Here is a 20,809-nt window from a genome sequence, read left to right as displayed (position 1 = left end):
CTAAAAATTAATTATATTCCAAACAGCAAATTAAACTGAAATCTGTATTTGAGATAAAAGCATGACAACATCTTAAAACCAAACTAAACTCTTTATATAAAAATAATTATTAAATATTCTTATACAGGTGTAGGAGAAAGTAGAAAGTCTGGTTGTTGTCTCTGTAGCAGTATCCCACAAAAGGGACACAATGGTTTTGAGGATACTGCATGAGAGTTAGATATAGTGGAAGAGTCTGAATCTAGATGAAATGAAGACATTCTAAAAAGTGGTTCTGGCGCCAATCTAAACCCTGACCTATGACAACAGACACAATACCATAGGGGAGTAATGGGGCAAACCTGCATACAAACAACACATCTCGATAACCTGTGAGGCTTAACATCACCACTACTGAAATTTTCACCCTGACAAAAACCAAACTCAGGGGATTCAAATGGAACTGATGCTGAACAAAAACTGCATGTCTCACATCTACTGGTCAGGGACCTGTTTTTTAAGAGAAACAAGTTACTGTGATTAGCATAGTTGAAGTTCTGAAGCAAATACACAATTTTATGGTTGTTGCTGGAAAAAATTATGTAGACAGTTTTGTACTAGTGCCAAGGTAAATATTTATGAACAAGAATTTACTAGTTAAATTTAAGGATAAGATATGCATAAAAACAATAGTTAAGAAAAAATTACGGATAATTACCTCTCAAATTAATAATTATGTTAATAAATGCTTAGTTGGTTACTCGTTAATCACTCTTAACATCAAAACCCAGCAGTGTTACTAATTCTGATTTGAATTTTTTTTACCAAGGATTCTTTTTGCAATTTGTTTTCATAAATTACTTATGGGAAAACCACTTTCCCAAATATTTTCTTGCTTCACTAATTACAACAAAATTCGTTATGAGCAGAGAGGAAAGAAAATCCTTTATTCAGGAAAAAAATTATGTCACCGATACAGAAAGAAAGGAATGGGAATGAACTGCAATGGACTAGTTGATCGGTGAATATTAAGAATTTAGAAAGGACATCATTTGGTTTAAGAATATCTAGTTAATAATCCACCAAGTTACTCTTCCACCTTTTCTCCAGAAAATACTAATGTATGTAACTCAGATTGACATCTGGTTATCCTCAATTCTGGGACAAAAAAGTTTTTGTGCATAAACGAAGCTATGAAAAAAAAAAAGCAATTATACAGGAAGACAAATAGGAAAAAGAAACAATATCTAAAGTCTAAAAGGTACCTTTTCTCGATAGTAACTTCTGATGCAATGAATTTCAACTGGTCACGTAAATGTTCCCTATCTAAAGCAATCCATTGTTCCATCTCAGCTAGTCCAACAGGATACCAACAACCAGGTTGGGAAGTAGTTTCTGTATTGGACATGCTAGTGCGGAAAGCAGATAAACTAAAACCAACAAGCCTTTCTCGGAGCTCTCTTTCACTGCTTAGAAGAATTTCTATCCACTTAGTAGTTTGTTTTTCCATGGCAGGACATACCCTTTCCAGCTTTTGAACCATTTTGTTCATTCCAGTTATTTGATCAGCATCCAGCTCTGCTAACATTACACGTCTACAAATTATATTGAGCAAGTGTAGCAGTCTAGAAGGAATGTCTGACAAGCTTGAAGAGACAGCTGACAAAACTTTTTCAGGAGGAAGGTCCATATGTAATTGTAGAAATGATGATGAGATCCACTTAATTAGTATATGTTCAGCAAATTTAGAATTGTTTTCCTTGAATGCCAATAATGCTGCAATTATATCCCAAAGAACCAGAGGCTTATTATGACATTGATATTGGTTTAAAGACCATAAAATATTGGTTCCCCAACAAGTTAATTCTTTCTCCATAAAACTGGAATTTTCTTCAATGTAACATGAAAAGGGAGATTTCAGCTGAACATCCACTTTGAGCCCACCAATCCAAAAGTATTCAACAGCTGCCTTCAGAATCCTGTTTAGAGTTCAAAAAGAATGTCAAATTTCCACATTTGAAATTTTTCTTTCATGAAACCTGTATTTAGGAAAAGACAATGGGTACAAAAGAAAATTACATAAAACATTTAAGTAGTATAAACATTAAGCTACCAATGTTGTTTCATGATTCTTTCAAGGAGTCTGTTTGGTCTACGAAGGTGAGGCAAAAATCTGCCAGATGGTATGACATTGTGTGTGTGTGTGATTTTGGGTGCTTGACATTGTCTTACAACTGAAAAATAATTGGGAACAATATCATAGGTTTAACATACAGAACAGAGAACATAATTCTGAAATTCTAAAAAATACAGAACTGAATTCCAAAATTTTGAAAAAAAACAGAGCACAAAAACATTGATCAGATGAAGAACAAGAACATTTGCATTGAGAAAATAAGAGGAACATCTGAAGAAATGAAGAACAAAGAAAAAAAATAGTTGGAAGAAGAAAATAACTGTTATGGGTTGATTCTGACAAAAAGACTAACAGAGAAAGTACGAATACAAAATGTATGAAGTCTGGAAAAACCCTTAAAAGAGTTTTTTAAAAGAAAAAAAGCAAAAAAAAATAGGGTGGGGGGCAGTTCCTTCATGAGCATTCATGAGCATCGCAAACGGCCATGAAGCCTAGCCATGGCAGACACGTGAGAAATAACAGGATGGCATAGGGGTCCAACCAAAAACTCCATGTTACACCTCTATGACAGTGCCATAACAGTTATTTGATAACATTGAAATAAAGTGTTTTTAGTAGAAAAAATCTTAAAGACCCTTTTAGACTTGTATCCAAACATTGCTCAAGGTCAAATGGCAGCATAATCATTGTAAATATACAAGACTTCTATCCATTGGACTAGAGTGACATGAGTTGCAATTTTGTATTATATAATACTCCCAATTGATTCCAAATTATAATTAACATGGAAAAATATGTGTGCATCCCTGAGTGCCCCCCCCCCCCCCTCCTTCTCTCTCTCCTCTCAGTACCCTCACATACCCAATCAGAAATGAAGGCAAGAAAATGGTAACATGAATATCATTTTTATACCTTCCTTCATACATTCGATGCAGTTTCTCAACATCAAAGCAATGAACCTGCAATAAGTAAGCAAAAAATAATCAGAAATGATATAATAATATATGGTCAAAGCAACAGCAAGGATAAGAATTGCATGCAAGTATACATAACTAACAGCCAGCAATGCACCATGCAAATATAGTAAATGAAAGATATTAAATCTGAAAATGTGTTAAAAAGAGAAACAAATATTTTCTGAATATGCTTTAGTAATATCTCCACCCAGCAGAATGGATTTATTTATGTACAAGAGAATTACAAAGATAATTAATGCCAAAAACAATTTATAAGAGAACAATTAAGATAATAAATGATGCATTGAACCTAGTTATAACAAGTCTTATAATGTCAATTTAAACCTAACTCAATTCTATAAAATCGACTTGCAAGATGAGAATTATGCCCCACTTATATAAACTACTTTGGTCATTTCACTAGTGTATGTTGGATCTTCAACACAAAATATTTAGGCAACTTGGAAAAATAAACATTAAAAGGGTTCCTATCTCCTAAAATATTCCTATTTCCAACAAAAAGAAAATACTAAGTTATCTGTCAACATATTTTTTTTCCTGCACCACTTGTTATTTAGTCAATTGTCAATCAATCCTTCAACATAATGGCTCTTTGAAAAACATAAGGATGAGAGAACTGGAGCTCCTCTGCCCACAACATCCATCTAAATGGAATGCATTTACCATTGGGCAATTCACTAAACAAAGCACTCCTCCAATTGCACCTTTGGAGAAAAGCTCAGGTGATTGACTACTGGTAAACTTTGTGAATTTATGGGGAGTTTCATAGACATTTGGGGCATTCCAATACAGCATTTAAGAACCACTTCATTTTGATACTTTAAAAGACATGAATATGTCAAGGATTGATATACAAATGCAAAAACTAAGATGGAAACAAAATATCATACAGTAGCAATGACAAGATTTCCAGGGGACACAGCTACACCAAAACATGAATCGAATGCATCTCTTGAAATCTGCAATGAAAAAAAGAACACAACATTTAGTAGGAAAAAACAAAAATATACACAAAAGGAGATAGAAACATAAAAGGATAGTAATGATACGCAGATTGAACTGTCATGAGGCATGTCAGAAAAAAGGGTCACTTCATTGAGACGATTCTCATGCAAAGTCCAGCTCCGTACTAGATTATCCTATCAACATTTAAACAACAATTCATCAATTATAAATACATCTACTCAATGCGCATCAAAAGCACCAAAAAAATTTAAAAGACATCTTAGAAACCATTCAAAAAACATGGAAGTGGGCCATGCAACATTTTGCTGTATGTATTTTAAACTGTAAAAAGTTTAATGCATAATCTAATTAACTAATCTTGCTTTAAAACTTTCCAGTTAAGATAAACAGAAAACTATTCTAGATACCAAGTTTTTGTTTCATTATAAAAATTAACAAGTTGAAACCCTGAAATGAGCTGAGTTCCAAGTTCTAGAAGAGCAAGCAGATTCACCCCATTATGCAAGCTTGCATATATATTTGATTTTCTTTCCCTTTTCAGCTTACAGATAAAGAGAAAACAGAATTTTTTTTAAACCACTTTATAAGGACCAATCAAATATAACTTTAAAAGATGATAGCAAACACTTTAAACTGTAAACATTCTAGCAATATCTTGCAGTGTTTACGTCTTATACACACTGTTGTAGAGCTTTGTATAGTGTTACTAGTGTATAGTGCCAGCTGTAAAGCTGTTTTAGACAACCACAGTAAGTTATAAAAGGTTCTGAAATCTGCTGTAAAAGACTTCAGACCATTACTGCAGATCTGACAACTATTTCAGTAACTATGTATAGACCTGTGAAGTCAGATCTGAACGATTAATTCAATTCAGAAACACTAAACTACAAATTCAGAACTCTTCAAATTTTGTCTCAGAATTTTCTTTCATTTTCTTTCCTGTTCCCTTTCTAATTTCTATAACTTTTATGTTTGTTTTCAAATTCCCACAGAAATCCATTTGTTTCCCTGAAAATTCCCCCAAATCTATGCTCCATTGACCTTTACACATTAGATATCCATCAAACTGGATGAACACATCACGACAGTAAACAAATCAAGAGACAAATGGTGAAGAAACTTGGTGAAGACACAATTAGCAGGGAGTCAGCTGTAATCAATAATCAAGACAGTTAACAAACAAGTTTAACCACAGAAATGAAAATCGAGAATTTAACTGGTAGAACATAAAAAAGAAGACATAAATGGTGAAGAAACTTCGTAAGGATCATGCAACATATTTATGTCTACATTACTATGATTTCACTTTTATGCCACATAATTATAAATTAAACGATACTTTGTTAGAAAAATGGTTAAATCACCTAAGTAAAAGATAATAACCTGGCTGCAGCTGTACAAAAATCTACCACCAAATGCCCAGGCCAAACCTGTAACCTTAAACATTAAAAAATGCAGAAATCAGCAGAGCAATATGGCCATTTTTTTCAACTAACTCCAGAAACAGAGAGGGAAAACTTACAACCAAATCATGCGCATCATATGAGCCAAGCTTATCAAATTCCCTAGAAGATATGTCACATAGCCATATTTCAAATGAACCAGAAACTGTGCCTATGGCTAAAAGCATCTTGGAAGGGTATTGAACGTGCACAGTTACTGAGAGTACAGAAACTGGGACAGCATTGACAGTTATAACCTATTTAGGAATTGAAAGTTGCACGAAGGATTATTCACAAAAAAAAAAGGGAGTTAAAAATGAAAAGTGGTGCAGAAAGTACATAGCAAGTACCTCCTTCAATAATGAGAAAGAAGCTTCATCCACTTCTGATGATTTCAGCAATTTGTCAATGTCAGCCAACCAAATCTTCACACTGCAAAGCACATACATGATACATTCAGCTAAACTTGGACATTAGGTACAAAATGTAATTTCCTACAAAAAGTCAATCTAATTATGAGTGTGAGGGAAGTTCACTGGAATATGCCAATATGAGCTTCTTGAATGAATGATATCAAGGTCAGAAGTTTGAAAGTGCACTTTTCTAGGGATTAGTAGCATCTGAACTTCTAAGCATACATCAATAAACAATGTGTGATTTAGTTGATTAATCAAATATCATGGAATCTTTCCCTACCCTTTCCTAATAAAGGACATGTTTAGCTTCTTCATTAAGAAGCATTCAAATCAAAAGAATAAGTATCTATTTTCGTGAGACAACTAAGTTTTAGAAAGCTTGAACAGTTATAAAACTGATAATGGATGAGTGGCAAGAATTAAAGACATGTTTTCAGTTTCCAATTAATGAGACGAGTTTCATGACAGCACAATGTATGTACGATAATGGTTATCATTCCTGTGTCCCAAGAACAGGTTATTATAAACAGTAATATCAAAAGGCCAGAAATAGTTGCAGTCTACATATTGTCATCCCGGTTTTTGAAATTACGTTTTTTACCTTGTGGTATCAACAGTGCTAGTATCAAAGTGAATAAAATATAGATGAGGAGAAACTGGATGAATTTTGATTAGATAAATTCTTTTGGGTATCATTGAGAGTATTTCCATCACTATGATGATGCAGATAAAGCAAAAATAAAAAATCTGGCACAACTATACCAATAGCTTAACAAGATAATATGATGATATTAGAGCATAGATATAACACAATTGCATAAGCATGCTTAGCGCACCTCCCATCAGAGCTTCCAGAAGCTAATAAAATTTGAGGATTTGAAGAATCAAGAGAAAACAACAACCAACTAATAGTTGTAACCCACGAATTGTGTGCCTGAAGAAGGCCAGCAAACTTCACAGTAGTTGGGACTTCTCTGTCCTCAACAGTATAACAATCTGGTGGGTGAAATCTCCATAAAGAAATTTTACCAGACTTCCCACCAACAGCAAGTAGACTGACAGAATCACAAACTGGATTAAATTCAGATGCTAAACGCAGCAAGGGAGACCATGAAACAACAAGCGAACAGAGCATTGCACTACGAGAAGCATATTGGTCAGCACTTATCAATGGCAACAAGTGGTTCTCAGCCTTTTTTTTCGACAGTTTCTCATTATTTTTATCGACAGAATCTGTATGATCTGATGCATTTTTCTGCAAGCACAATCTAATATTAGGCACCTAACAATCAAATCAACACAGTCATAAAGATGCTTTTAATGGCACTTCAAAAAATTATATCCAGTATAACTTAACACCTGATTTGCATAAGAAAATGCTGTAAAGATAACTAACTAGATAAAACATAGTTTGCACCCCTTTTATGAAACTGAAGAGAAGCAACAAAGGAATTGTTATAAAAAAATAAAGAGTGTTTTTCCAACAAGGGCCCTAAGGGCACTGATTAGCATTGAAATACTCTCTTTTTTGATGAATATTTCTATTTTTGTTTCCTTAACCCTGCATTTAGCACACGGGAGCATTTGCTTTAGGGACTAGAGCAAGCATTTTTGTGCTTACAACCTGATGGCAAATTGGCAATAAAAGTCCATTAAAAAAATCTCCAGACACAATAAATGCCATTGCACAAACAACAAAATATCTGTAAAAGACAGTTGCCTATAAGGGCAAAAGAAAAGTTTTGTACAATTATAATGTGCAAATGCCCAGATATGTGAACATGAATAATATAAGTAACATAACAGATAACACTAATTCATGCACACTTCACATATGTCCCTTAAAACAGCCTAACACATGTTATCAAACTTATCTTAGCTTTTTTACTGGCATCTATGATGATGTCAGAAGTACATAGATAAGAATAGCGAGAAAACGGATCATTAGCATGACCTGTTAAGGGATATATAGAAAAAGAAAGCCAACCAAGAACACGATGAATAAGATAACTTACATCAGATACATCTAATGAAGCGTTCCCTGTACCTTGAAACGTGGTAAATTGAAAATACTCATACAACCTTTTAGTTATGTCCACAACCTGAACAGAATAAGAAAAATGGCATATTATACTTACAACAGTGTACACATAAAATGTTAGGATCAATCATATAATATTCAAAATATTCATTTCTTTATATTGCACAAATCCATACATGGGAAATAGTATGAAGCCCAAATACATGATACAACATGAGCATGATATGACAAATACAGGAATACATGAAATTCTAAAAAATTCAAGATACATACAATACAATCTAGATACGTACCTCGATCCATTCAGCACAGTAATCACAAAAAGGTGGACGAAAAATCTTCACGCGTCCTTCAGAGGTGCAAACAGAAATCAAGCACCTGTAGCAAATTAAACCTATAAATATTATTTAAACCTGTAAAAACATTAATTTCTCATGAATGAACAAACTATGGTGCTGCTAGAAGTACAGTATGACCCATGCAGTCCTTATCTGCAAAATCAGAGATGCACAACCTAGAATCACCATTTCAAAGAGAGTTTTACCCAGCCACAACACAACCCCAACTCCAGAATTACGTGAGCAATTTAATATGTACCAAATACACTATAGACATATTTGGATAAACTTCTCCTTGAGCAATTCTAAAAGAAAAAATAAGAAGACAAAATGAAATTAGGTTCTCAATTAGCTTAGATTAACTTATGCATAAGCTGATTTATAGAAAGTCTTTTATATTGGTATCTCCTAGAAGTACTTATATAGAAGTTTATCCAAACAGACCTTGTGACTCTATTGTTGCCCACCATCTAGGAGTACATGAAGTCTTACAACAAAAAAGGGGCGAAAACAGAAACACATCAAATGAAATTATTCAGGAAAACTAAAATCCATACCCTGAATTCGCAGCCATGCCAAGCGGAGACCATGATATTGATCGGACAACAGGCTTATCATCCCGATACAATGTTATCGGCAGGAGGCATCCAGAGAGTAAATCTGTGCATAACTCAATTCCAACACATAAAAGTCACAAGTTCAAACTCGATGGATGGCACCAAGCCAATGAAATTACTCACTCTAATTCAACATTATCACATGAAATTTTAACTATAAGCATGAGACACATAATAATAGTGTTGCAAAATCTAATAATTTGAATTTGGGCCTAACATAACACCAAAAAGTAATCATGATGTGAGGGTTTCCCTTCATTTATATGTACCATAAGTACAAGACCCATGATAATGATGTCGCATGATCCTAGAATTTGGACTTGGGACTAACTCAACCCCAAAACCTAACTCATGGTGTGAGGGTTGCCCCTGTTTATATATACTATTTTGAATTTTTGATTATATAACAAGTTAATGTATGATTTCCAACATATAAACCTCACACTAAGGACTAAACATCTTGAGTATTAAGTTCACAAGACTAAACATCCACAACTTGTCTGACAACAGGTGACCTAACAATCTTGAATTCGCTCTGATTCCATCTTTGAATTTGAGTTTGGACTTAATTCAACCACAAAAACTAACTCATGAGATGAAAATTGTCTCCTACTCATATACAGGATCATTTGTTAGAGAAACGTTAGCAACACAGTATCTATAACACTCAGTAGTATTGACTAAAATATGTTACTTGTTAAAAATCATAAAATTAAGCGGGTCTCACCCCTTATTTAATGAACCCGACTCATGATTTTGTAGGTAGTTTTTAATAAATTTTGACAAATAAAAGAGTAGGTCGGGAAGAATGTATCAAGAGAGTATGTTATATCACTAATCAATGTGAGATATCTACAGCATAACAAACACAACAAACGCATACATTATACCATGGATAAGAAACATAAAATACCTCATCAAAATCACTAATGCACTCAACAAGTCAAGTAAAACACTAACGATTAATTAACAAGTGACTTCCTGGTAAACCCCAATAACCCAACTCACCTAAACTTTCATTAATAAAAAATAAAAAAATAAAAAAAGTGATTTTCAAAATTTACAGGGTTGAAGTAATGGTAGTACCTTTTCTTTCTACAAACCCCACTTGAAGGGGCTCACTTGGGGAGACTTTAATCACACCTCGTGGTCCAAATGGCAAGTCTGGTCTCTGAAAAACAACAACAACAAAAAAAAAAAAAAACATTTTTTGACAGAAGAAAAAGAAAGAGGAAATAGCGTATTTAATTAGTGTGAAGAGATGGATTTAGTACAAGTATGGTGACAAGGTGACCGGAAGAAACAGCAATGAGGTTGTCGTGAGACCAGGCAATGGCGTTGGGAAATGAAGGTGACCCCAATAGCATCGCAGGTTGTAACGGATGGGGAGAGGAGCGCGCCATGCTGCGTAATTTTAAGAGACAAGAGAATGTGAATGTGTGAAGGAGTGAGGGTTCGAATCCCTAGTAGCCTTAAAATAAATACCAATCTAAAATATAACTTAATGCTTCTCCGATCCCCTGTATGAAGGTGCACGGGATATATAAAATAACAACTTTTGTAGCATTTCTATCTTAGATATATATATAACAGATTTTTATATTAAATTCTTATAAAATAAAATTATAATTATATTAATTATATAATACTGTAATGCACTTCAATAACAAATATAAAGGCAGCATAAAATTAACTATTACAACTTTATAGTTAATGTAAATAAAAAAATTACATACAAAATATTATTTATTATTATGTCAAAAATATTTATATTTTTATCTTAATATTTTACATATAACAGTAATTATTAATTATTCCTTTTTTAAAGTAAATGTAAATAAATAAAAAATCACTTAAAAGTATTAATATTAAAAGTTACTCATTATTATGTTAAAAATTTACATAAAATATTTATATTTATTCTTAATAATTCACATAAAATTTGAATAAAATTAATATTTTTAATCATATAAAATAAAATAAAAATTACTATAAAAATTATTTTTCACAAATTTAACTGGAAAATAATATATATATATATATATATATATATATATATATGAATTTATAAAAAATTTTAATGTAATATTAAATTTTGACAGAAACTATGTAAATATTTTTTAATGTAAATCGTTATTAATAATTACTAGATTTAAGTTCAATTACTAATTACTAATATTACGTTTCAGGAAAATATTATCTACACGTCTTTATCTATATTTATAAAATTTATATATAATGGTGTAGCATGAAATATTGCTGGGTCAGATGCGAAGAAGCGAAGTTGAACCCTAACTCCCACGAGTGGTTCAGAGTAAGACAGAGTGAAGGGAAAGGAGAAAGTGTGCGTTTGCGGGAATGCTCAAAGCTTCTCATAGTAATATTCTAACTTACCAGTATTTTCTTTTTATGTTTAATTATTTTTCTTATAATTTAAAATATTCTATTATACTTTATATATAAATTATAAAGACTAATAATAAAAATAACATGTATAAAATTAAAACATAAAATTTATGAAATTATATAATTAAAAAAGCTCATATTCTTTATTCAATTATAATCAGTAAGTATAATAAATTTATTGTTTTTTATAATATTAAAATTATATATAAAAAAAATATTAATAATGCTTTATGCTATAAAATATATTACATTAACTATATATTTCAATTACATTGAGTATATGTAGACCTTTTATTTTTCTGAAAATTTGACATTACGTAAACCTTTTATTAACTATAAAAATATATTATGTTAACTGATGTTTAAAATAAAATATTTTCAAATATTATAATTAAAAGAAATTTAATATTAAACCCTAAATCTTAAACTATTATAAATTTTAGATTTTATTTATTATGTTTTATAATTAAAAGAAATCTAATATTAAATCAAAATATTATAAAAATCATAATAAAATCATAATAAATATTCTGATATTAAATTTAGTATATATTAAAATAATTAAATATTTGTATTTAAGAAATTGTTATAGATTTTATATATATATTTTAAATTTTTTGTTTTATTAAATTAATTGAAAATTAATTATATTTTATTACTTTTTAATAAAGTAAATAAATGATAATGAATTAATTAAATTTTTAAAATATATTTTAATTAAAAAATATTTTTTTGGTGAATACGGTGACTAAAAGTATTTTAATAAATAATTAAATTAAAAAATTAAATCTTATAATATTTTTTTTAATGATACTAAATCAAATATTCTAATTATTTTATAATAAATTAAAATAAAAAGATAATAAAAATATGTTAACTAATGTTTTAAATAAAATATTTTAAAATATTATAATAAAAAAATCATTATTAAATCAAAAAATTATAAAAATCATAACTAAAATCATAATAAATATTATGATATTAAACTTATTATATATTAAAATTAATTAAATATTTGTATCAAAGAAACTGATATAGATTTTAGACTTTATTTACTATATTTTATAATCAAAAGAAATTTAATATTAAATAAAAAGATTATAAAAATTATAACTAAAATCATAATAAATATTCTAATTAAATTTATTATATATTGAAATTAATTAAATATTTAATTAAAGAAACTGTTATAGATTTTAGATTTTATTTACTATGTTTTATAATATAAAAAAATCTAATATTAAATCAAAATATTATAGAAATCATAACTAAAATCATAATAAATATTCTAATATTAAATTTAGTATATATTAAAATTAATTAAATATTTGTATTTAAGAAATTATTACAGATTTTAGATATATATTTTAAAGTTTTTATTTTATTAAATTAATTGAAAATTAATTATATTTTATCACTTTTTAATAAAGTGAGTGAATCATAATGAATTAAATAAAATTTTAAAATATATTTTAATTAAAAATTATTTTTTTGTTGAATATGGTAAATAAAAGTATTTTATTAAATAATTAAATTAAAAAAATTAAATCTTATAATAGTTATTTTTTAATGATGCTAAATTAAATATTCTAATTATTTTACAATAAATTAAAATAAAAAGATAATAAATTATGTTAACTGATGTTTCAAATAAAATATTTTAAAATATTATAATAAAAAAATCCAGTATTAAATCAAAATATTATAAAAAACATAACTAAAATCATAATAAATATTATGATATTAAATTTATTAAATATTAAAATTAATTAAATATTTATATCAAAAAAATTGATACAGATTTTAAATTTTATTTACTATGTTTTATAATCAAAAGATTATAAAAATTATAACTAAAATCATATAAATATTCTGATATTAAATTTAATATATATTAAAATTAATTAAATATTTGTAGTTAAGAAATTATTGCAGATTTTAGATATATATTTAAATTTTTTATTTTATTAAATTAGTTATACTTTATCACTTTTTAATAAAGTGAGTGAATGATAATGAATTAACTAAATTTTTAAAAGATATTTTAATTAAAAAATATTTTTGGTGAATACGATGGTTAAAAATATTTTTATAAATAATTATATTAATAATAAATTTTAAAATCTTATAATGATTTTTTTAAATGAGTTAACTTAAATATTTTAAAAATTTTAGAATAAATTAAAATGAAAAGATAATAAAATATGTTAATTTGTGTTGAGATTTTATTTCAACACGAAACTTTAAAATAAATGTGCAAATAAAAAAAATTCCGTTAAACCTGTCACGTATTTTGTTTGATATAGAAAAAAGTAAGGAAACATTATAATGTATTAAAAATCGATAAAAAAAAATAAGTAGGTGGTTTGCCCGATTATTTAAGGAAGAAAACTTAAAATTTATATATAATAATAGCATGAAATATTTATAATTTAACATATTCAAATTTTGATTAATATAATATTAATATAATTATATAGACTATAGTTATTTATTTATATATATTAAAAGTATTAATATTTTTAATTTAAATTTTAATATATATATATATATATATATATATATATATATATATATATATGTGTGTGTGTGTGAGAGCCTCATTAATCGTAGCATGCTATTACTTCTTAGTTTTATTTCATATATTAATTGTCACAACTTCATAATTCAGTAACATGGAAGTTTCACCTTTACAAATTCTTGTCTCTTTCTCTTATATTTGTTTTATATATAATAGGGTCTATAAACCAAATTCATTGAAAATCTTTCTTCTCATTCATCGTCATATTTCTTCTTATAGATCATTTTCTTCGTTATTTATTTATTTTTCTGATATCAAATGTATTTGCATTATGTGTTATCTTTTTGAAGTATTCTTAATCCCCTTTTCATGTATGAGATAATTTGTGTATCCTGCGTTTGTGTTTGGATATATTATTTTTATTTAATGTTTAATTTTATTTGAACAATCTTCAATTTATAGATATTGTTAAAAGTCTTATATCTTATATCTCATATGAAAAAGTATGCTCATTATCTTTATATAAGAAAAGACGTAATTATTAAGATTAATTTTAGTGATTAATCATCTTTGTAATGTTTTCTATCTTTATTAAAAATATATATATATAAGAAAAGACGTACATTGTTAAGATAAAAATAATAATTTTTTATTGTAAAAATTTTCTTGCATATGTTTAGTGAGAGTAAAAATCTAAATTTGTACTATTTTTGTTATTTATGTTTTTATTATTAGGTGAATACATAGTAAGGGTTTACTCAATAAATATTTATCTTTACTTGTTTATATATCTATATGAGTATCTGTTAAGTGGGTATCTATATATTTTTTTAATATCTGTAGATACTCACGAGTATTTACTTAAAAAAATATATATTAAAAATACTTAACAAAATATTTTAACTATACATTTTAGTTATTTTTAACAAATTTTTCTTTTAAAAGTATTAAAAATTTGCAAAATAAAATTTTCTTTAAAAAGAGTTTAAAGATTATAACTAAAATTTAAATAAAATTTGCATAAAAAGTTTAAAATTTGAAAATTTTAAATTTAAATATTCTTCACAATTATAATAATGGAAATAAGTAGATTTAGAAATTGAATTTTAAACATTCAATCACATAAGTTTAAAGTTCAAACAATAATTATTAAAATAAATTATTTTTATTATATATAAATTGAAATAAAAGATAATAACGTACAATACTTAATTATTATAAATTCAAACAAAGGTCAAATAAAATCAAATTATTACATGTTTAAATAAAATTACAAAAGTCAATAAAACCATGTTAAACACAATCTTGAAAGCATTTAAGAATTAGAATATTAGTGGGTTTAACACAATAAAGTCAATATATATGTATATTATAATAATATTAGTGCGTCAAGATAGAATAAGATATGATATGAAAGTAGAATAAGATAAGAGTAGAAAAAGATAAGGGTGGAATATGATAAGAGTAAGATAAACTTTAAACATACCTAATGTTTGATGCATATTATAATAATAAATCAATGAGTTGTCGTAACCCAAAAATTTTCGATCTTATAACCAATGGTTAGGACTACCTTTTTGAAAAATCTCATTAATTAAAGAATGTCCGGATACCAAACCAATCCTCAAATAATAGTTTTGAAAAATGAGTTTATGGAGTCGTCACCAATGTTTTACTCAAAATATTGGAAAAAGAAAAGATTTTAAAATTAAAATAGAGCTCTTCAGAGCCAAAATTGGATTCGAGGGTCGGTTACGTGTAGGGAAAGTATTAGGCACCTCTACAACGCCTTAAATTGGTACCTTATGATGAAATTAGCATAATAATAAATAACATTTTAAATATCTTATCCCCTTTTATTATTTAATATTATTTATATGAAAAAAAATACTTATTGTTCTTACCGGAAATCTGCTGTAGAGATGATCTTCCGAGTAAGATTGGTGAGCCTCCTTCGTTGGTACGCTTGATGCTTCAAGATGGGGGTGGTACCTGCAAAAGAGACTCCGATGCTAAAGTTAGGGTTTGTATGAATATGAGTCTCGTATAAGTAATGCACGTACCTTAGTCTGGATTAGGGTTGCGTTGGGCCTTGGGCCTGATATCAGTTGTGATCTGATTAGATAGCAGATCTCGTCTGGACCGAGATCTCCTCAGATCAGTTATGATCTGGTTAAGTGACGAGCTGACGTCACGTAGTGCGTATCCGAGGTCGTCATGTGCTGCGATGCAGAGCTGGGAGCTCGGCCTTGCAGTACGGATAGTACACTAGCCCCCCGAGCTCCAAATACCGTGGGTCGAGGAGTTAAGAACGAGCTCGTCAAGTGGCTATGACCCCTTGCGTACGCATGCTTGTTGAGATGCCATGTGTCATAACTGATCACCTTCCGAGAACGTGCAAGTGGCACGTTAATGGGAGTGACGGTTATGTAATGATGGTTTGCCTTTGTCATAATTGTTCTTCAATTAATGTGTCATCAGACGCGTCCCTGGACTGACACGTGGCGTGACCGTTTTGAATTTGGGAGAAACCCTTTTTCTCTCCCTCGCACCTCTTCCCCTTTCACTTTACTCTCTTTCTTGCTTTGGCTTCTCGTGTACGATAGCTCTCTTTGCCTTCTTGCTTCCGTTCGTCTCCATTTTCACAGTTTCTGTCATCGTTTCCGGTAACCCAGTCATTGTTAGGGCTATTTTTGAGGAAGACCAGGTACTTCCTTTTTTCCGTTTTCTTTTTCCTTCTTCTTCAGTCTTCTTCGAGTCTTTCTTGTTCTTTCCATGGTTGGAGGGAGTGGTGCTGGTTCCTCCGTGCCTACCAAGGGTAAAGGCAAAGCGCGGGGCAAGGCGGCGGCTACCGGAACGGCCGCCGCTGGGAAAAAAGAAGGAGGTGGCGCCGCCAGCAGACCTCGTTCCAGGTATTCCTGGGTACGACAGGGTTCGGTGTGAGATGGCGGGGGTCCAAAGCGTTTTTCGGTCCTTTCTTGAGGTTAATAATATCTTGAAATCGTGCAGGGTTTGTGACCCTTCCATTTCCCGGATGATCCAGCTTGAACCTTGTTAGGCCGGTGAGGGCGTGTATATGGGGAAGTCTACCGACCCTCCCTATTTCTATATGTACCATTGTTTTTTTAGGGATTTAGGTGTCTACCTTCCCTTCACTCAGTTCGAGTGTGATTTTTTGAACTTTGTCAACTCGGCCCCTTGCCAGTTGCACCCCAATAGTTGGGGTTTTTTTAGGGCTTTTCAAGTCCTGTGCTCAGTTTTGGGGATAAAGGCGTCCCTTCCCGTCTTTCTTCATTTTTACCAGTTGAAGATAGGCGTTCCGCCATACGACATACTGTCTCTGAGTGGGAGTAGGGATGGGGGTTTGTTTACTCTTTACTCCCAGTCATACAAAAACTTCAAATAAGAGTTTTTCCGAGTTGCTCTTGTGAATGTCAACCCATTGGAGGATGGGGCGTTTTACTTCGACGGGCTACCGAAATTCCCTTTCTATTGGTGCCCCAAACCGTCTAGGTTTCATGGGGTGGGCCAATTGAAGCTGACGGCTTCGGAGGCGGCCGCCGTCGAGAACCTCGCAATGCTTCCTCGTCCGCTGGATTGCAAGCTCATTTTGTCGCTTGCGAACTCAGCATACAAGGAGAGGGGCCTGGAGAGTGAGTATTTCGTCCTCTTTAGATTGTTAAGGTTTGCAAAATCTTCTTTTGCTGATGTGTTTTGCTTTTTGTGTTCTCAGGCATAATGGGCAAGAATAAGTGGAAGGAGCTGAAGCACCGCTACAACCTTGCTGACCTTGAGGTTCCCGAGCCTCAGGAGGAGGAGGTGTCCCCCCTGAAGGTCAACTGAAAAAGAAAGAGGGGCGATAAAGAGGTCGGGGGGACCTCTGCCCCTTGCAGAATGGAGGAGGTGACCTCCAAGGCTACAGATGCTGATGCAGTTGATCTCACTGGGAGCCCTCCGCTTGGGGAGGTTCCCCAAGTGGCTGTTGCAGGGACTACTGAGCAAGTTGTTCCCTCTGCCGAGGTAGGTGTTTTGTGCTTTAATTTATCTTCTATGTTGAATTGGCTTGGTTTGTTGAGGTGTTGTCTCTCTTTGCAGGCAGGGATAGTTGCCGAGGTGGAGGTCCTGGTTGCTGAGCAGGTCACCCAGGCTTCCAAGGTGAGTACCTCGCTTTTTGCTTTTGCCTCTATCTTGTATGTTAGTCTCTTGTTTCTTGACATGAGGTCGGTTTTTGCAGGAAGGGGGCGTTGTTGAGGTCCAGGTGCCTCTGAGGTCGGAGATGCCAGACGTGGACCCCCTGTCGCCGAGCAGGAGACGCTCGTTTCCGCTTCTGTTGAGGCGCGTAGTAAGGGGCCGAGTCTTGAGGTCCCTACAGCCATGCCCGCCACCTCGGCAGCGCCGTCAGGATCGTCGCAGGGGGCTTCCCGGAGCCAGTACATAGCTCACCGCTTCGGGAAGGGCCTCACCCAGGTGCGACTGGACCATGTGAGTGCGTCGGCCGACGTGAACTCGCTGTGGAGCGCTGGGGTGACCGCCGAGAAGTTCTTCCCTCGAGGTTCGCTGACCTCGGATGACCATGGATTGATCGACAGGGCTGGGCCTGTGGAAAGCTTCGACGCTGCCCAGGTTTTTCTGCAGAGAACTATGGCGATTGTGGACCACTAGAAGTATAAGTGGTCCACACAGCAGGAGGAGCTGGTTAGGTTGAGGAACTGAGTTCAGCCTCTGAAGGACGAGAACAAGGTCCTAAAGGAGGAGAACAAGGTGCTGAGTGCCGCCCTTGGCGAGGCGAAGATGCAGGGTGCCGAGCTTCAAGCAGCGAAGGCAGATCTCGCCAGGGTTCAGAAATCGTTGGAGATTGCCCTGCGCTCCAACGAGAATTATGCTTCCCAGGTGGGCGAGCTGCAGGGGCTTATCGCGTCATCCCGAGGTCGGGTGCGGAGCTTGGAAGATGAGGCAACGTCTTCCCGAGGCCGGGTTCGCTCTTTAGAGGACGAAGTGACCTTTCTGAGGGGCGAGCTTGTTGTGGCGGCTGAGGACCGTCTCCGTGATGAGGTCATTCTCGGTGGCAGGGAAGAGGAGATTGCCGCCCTGAGAACGGACCTCGCGAAGCTGGAGGCGGAGAAGGCGGCGTTGGAGAAGAAGCTTGAGGAGACCGAGCGCTCGGTTCTGATTGAGCATAAGAGGGGTTTCCTCAAGGCTGCTCGCTAGGCCAAGCTCCTCGTGCTAGGATCTGACCTCTCTGCCATGCACGTGGAGAAAGTCATCCGTTTCGGGAAGCTTGTCAAGGAAGACGATGTCAAGGACAGCTCCAACGAGAATGCCTCTGTGTAGGCCAATTTTGTAATAGCTTAGCTACATTTTTTCTGCTTTATTTTCCTGTTTTGAATTCAAGTGTGGAACTGTGAAACATTGCTTGTATATGTATATTTTTCTTTGTCTATTTGCATTTGCGCTTTTATTTGCCTTTGTGTTTAGGCTTGATTTTTGATGTTTGCGCGTTTTGAGACACACGTTCAATGTCTGTTGTATGCTTTTATACTTGGTGATACTTCACCTTGAGTTGATCATGCCGAGGTTCAAACGCGACCTCGACTTTTCGTTAAGTACTTTTTTGTGAAGGTTCGATCTCGACCTTGATCATACTGAAGTTCAAACTCGACCTCAGATTTTTGTTAAGTAATTTTTTGTGAAGGTTCGGACTCGACCTTAATCATACCAAGGTTCGAATTCGACCTCAGATTTTTCGTTAAGTAATTTTTTGTGAAGGTTCGAACTCGACCTTAATCATACCGAGGTTCGAACTCGACCTCAGGTTTTTCGTTAAGTAATTTTTGTGAAGGTTCGAACTCGACCTTAATCATACCGAGGTTCGAATTCGACCTCAAATTTTTCGTTAAGTAATTTTTGTGAAGGTTCGAACTCGACCTTAATCATACCGAAGTTCGAACTCGACCTCAGATTTTTGTTAAGTAATATTTTGTGAAGGTTCGGACTCGACCTTAATCATACCGAGGTTCGAACTCGACCTCAGGTTTTTCGTTAAGTAATTTTTGTGAAGGTTCGAACTCGACCTTAATCATACCGAGGTTCGAATTCGACCTCAGATTTTTCGTTAAGTAATTTTTGTGAAGGTTCGAACTCGACCTTAATCATACCGAGATTCGAATTCGACCTCAGATTTTTCGTTAAGTAATTTTTGTGAAGGTTCGAACTCGACCTTAATCATACCGAGGTTCGAATTCAACCTCAGATTTTTCGTTAAACTATTTTTGTGAAGGTTCGAACTCGACCTTAAGTGAGAGCGAAATAAGTTGGTTTGAACTCGACCTCTATTTAGCGTAAAACATAAAATAATGCAAAGAGAATGTGAGTTGAACAGAATGAGTCATTTTATTGATTATGTAATTGTGCCTCGTTAAAAACCCTCTCAACCAAAACCCATTTTTCTGTTTTTTGGGACAAAAGACTGAGGCGGGAAAATAGTGCACAGCTCATTCGTACAAAGTTCAACTGAAATAAAACTTGAGATGCGTAGCATTCCAAGTTCGCGGTATAGGCTTCCCATTGAGTTCTTCCAGTCTATACGCTCCATTTTCCAAGTCTTCTGTAACTCAGAAAGGGCCACCCCAAGTGGGTGCAAGTTTTCCATCTAACGTGTCTTTTCGTGCTTCACCTAGTAATCGCCACACCAAGTCGCCAACTCGGAAAGAGTGAGGTCGCACTCGTGTGTTGTACCTTCGGGAAGCTCGGAGCTTGCAGGCTTCTTTGTGGATTTGAGCTTCATCTCTAAGCTCGTCAACCAAGTCGAGGTCGGCTGCCAACTCTTGAGCGTTCTGCTCGCTATTGAAAACTTGATGTCGGTGGGATGTCTCTCCGACTTCCACTGGGATCATTGTGTCAGTTTCGTAAGTTAGCCTGTAAGGCGTTTCTTGCGTGGTTGACTGGGGAGTGCAATGATATGCCCAGAGG

General features: G+C 33.0%; 1 protein-coding gene across 1 annotated transcript; it reads right to left on the bottom strand.

Moving 5' to 3' along the window:
• Positions 1 to 72: 72 nt before the first annotated feature.
• On the bottom strand, positions 73 to 10,387 carry LOC109792118 (Transducin/WD40 repeat-like superfamily protein). The gene is made up of 14 exons (XM_020351495.3): positions 10,188 to 10,387; positions 10,000 to 10,084; positions 8,854 to 8,956; positions 8,252 to 8,336; positions 7,933 to 8,019; positions 6,754 to 7,172; positions 5,852 to 5,933; positions 5,582 to 5,758; positions 5,443 to 5,496; positions 4,143 to 4,232; positions 3,984 to 4,052; positions 3,029 to 3,075; positions 1,245 to 1,958; positions 73 to 489 (listed from the first exon to the last, which is right to left on the bottom strand). The coding sequence occupies exons 1-14, from the start codon at positions 10,314 to 10,316 to the stop codon at positions 120 to 122; spliced, it is 2,511 nt and encodes an 836-aa protein (XP_020207084.1). The 5' UTR covers positions 10,317 to 10,387; the 3' UTR covers positions 73 to 119.
• Positions 10,388 to 20,809: the final 10,422 nt, after the last annotated feature.

Source organism: Cajanus cajan, chromosome 7 (genome assembly GCF_000230855.2).
Source record: "Cajanus cajan strain Asha chromosome 7, NIPB_CcT2T_4, whole genome shotgun sequence".
NCBI lineage: Eukaryota > Viridiplantae > Streptophyta > Magnoliopsida > Fabales > Fabaceae > Cajanus > Cajanus cajan.
Note: the sequence above shows the minus strand (reverse complement) of the source record. Positions and strands in the feature narration are given on the sequence as shown.

Coding starts and splice junctions, on each gene's coding strand:
- LOC109792118 (XM_020351495.3), bottom strand. CDS start 10,316: ATGGCGCGCTCCTCTCCCCATCCGTTACAACCTGCGATGCTATTGGGG. Junction 10,085..10,187: donor GTCACCTTGTCACCATACTT/GTACTAAATCCA, acceptor GTTGTTTTTCAG/AGACCAGACTTGCCATTTGG. Junction 5,497..5,581: donor ATGATGCGCATGATTTGGTT/GTAAGTTTTCCC, acceptor TTAATGTTTAAG/GTTACAGGTTTGGCCTGGGC.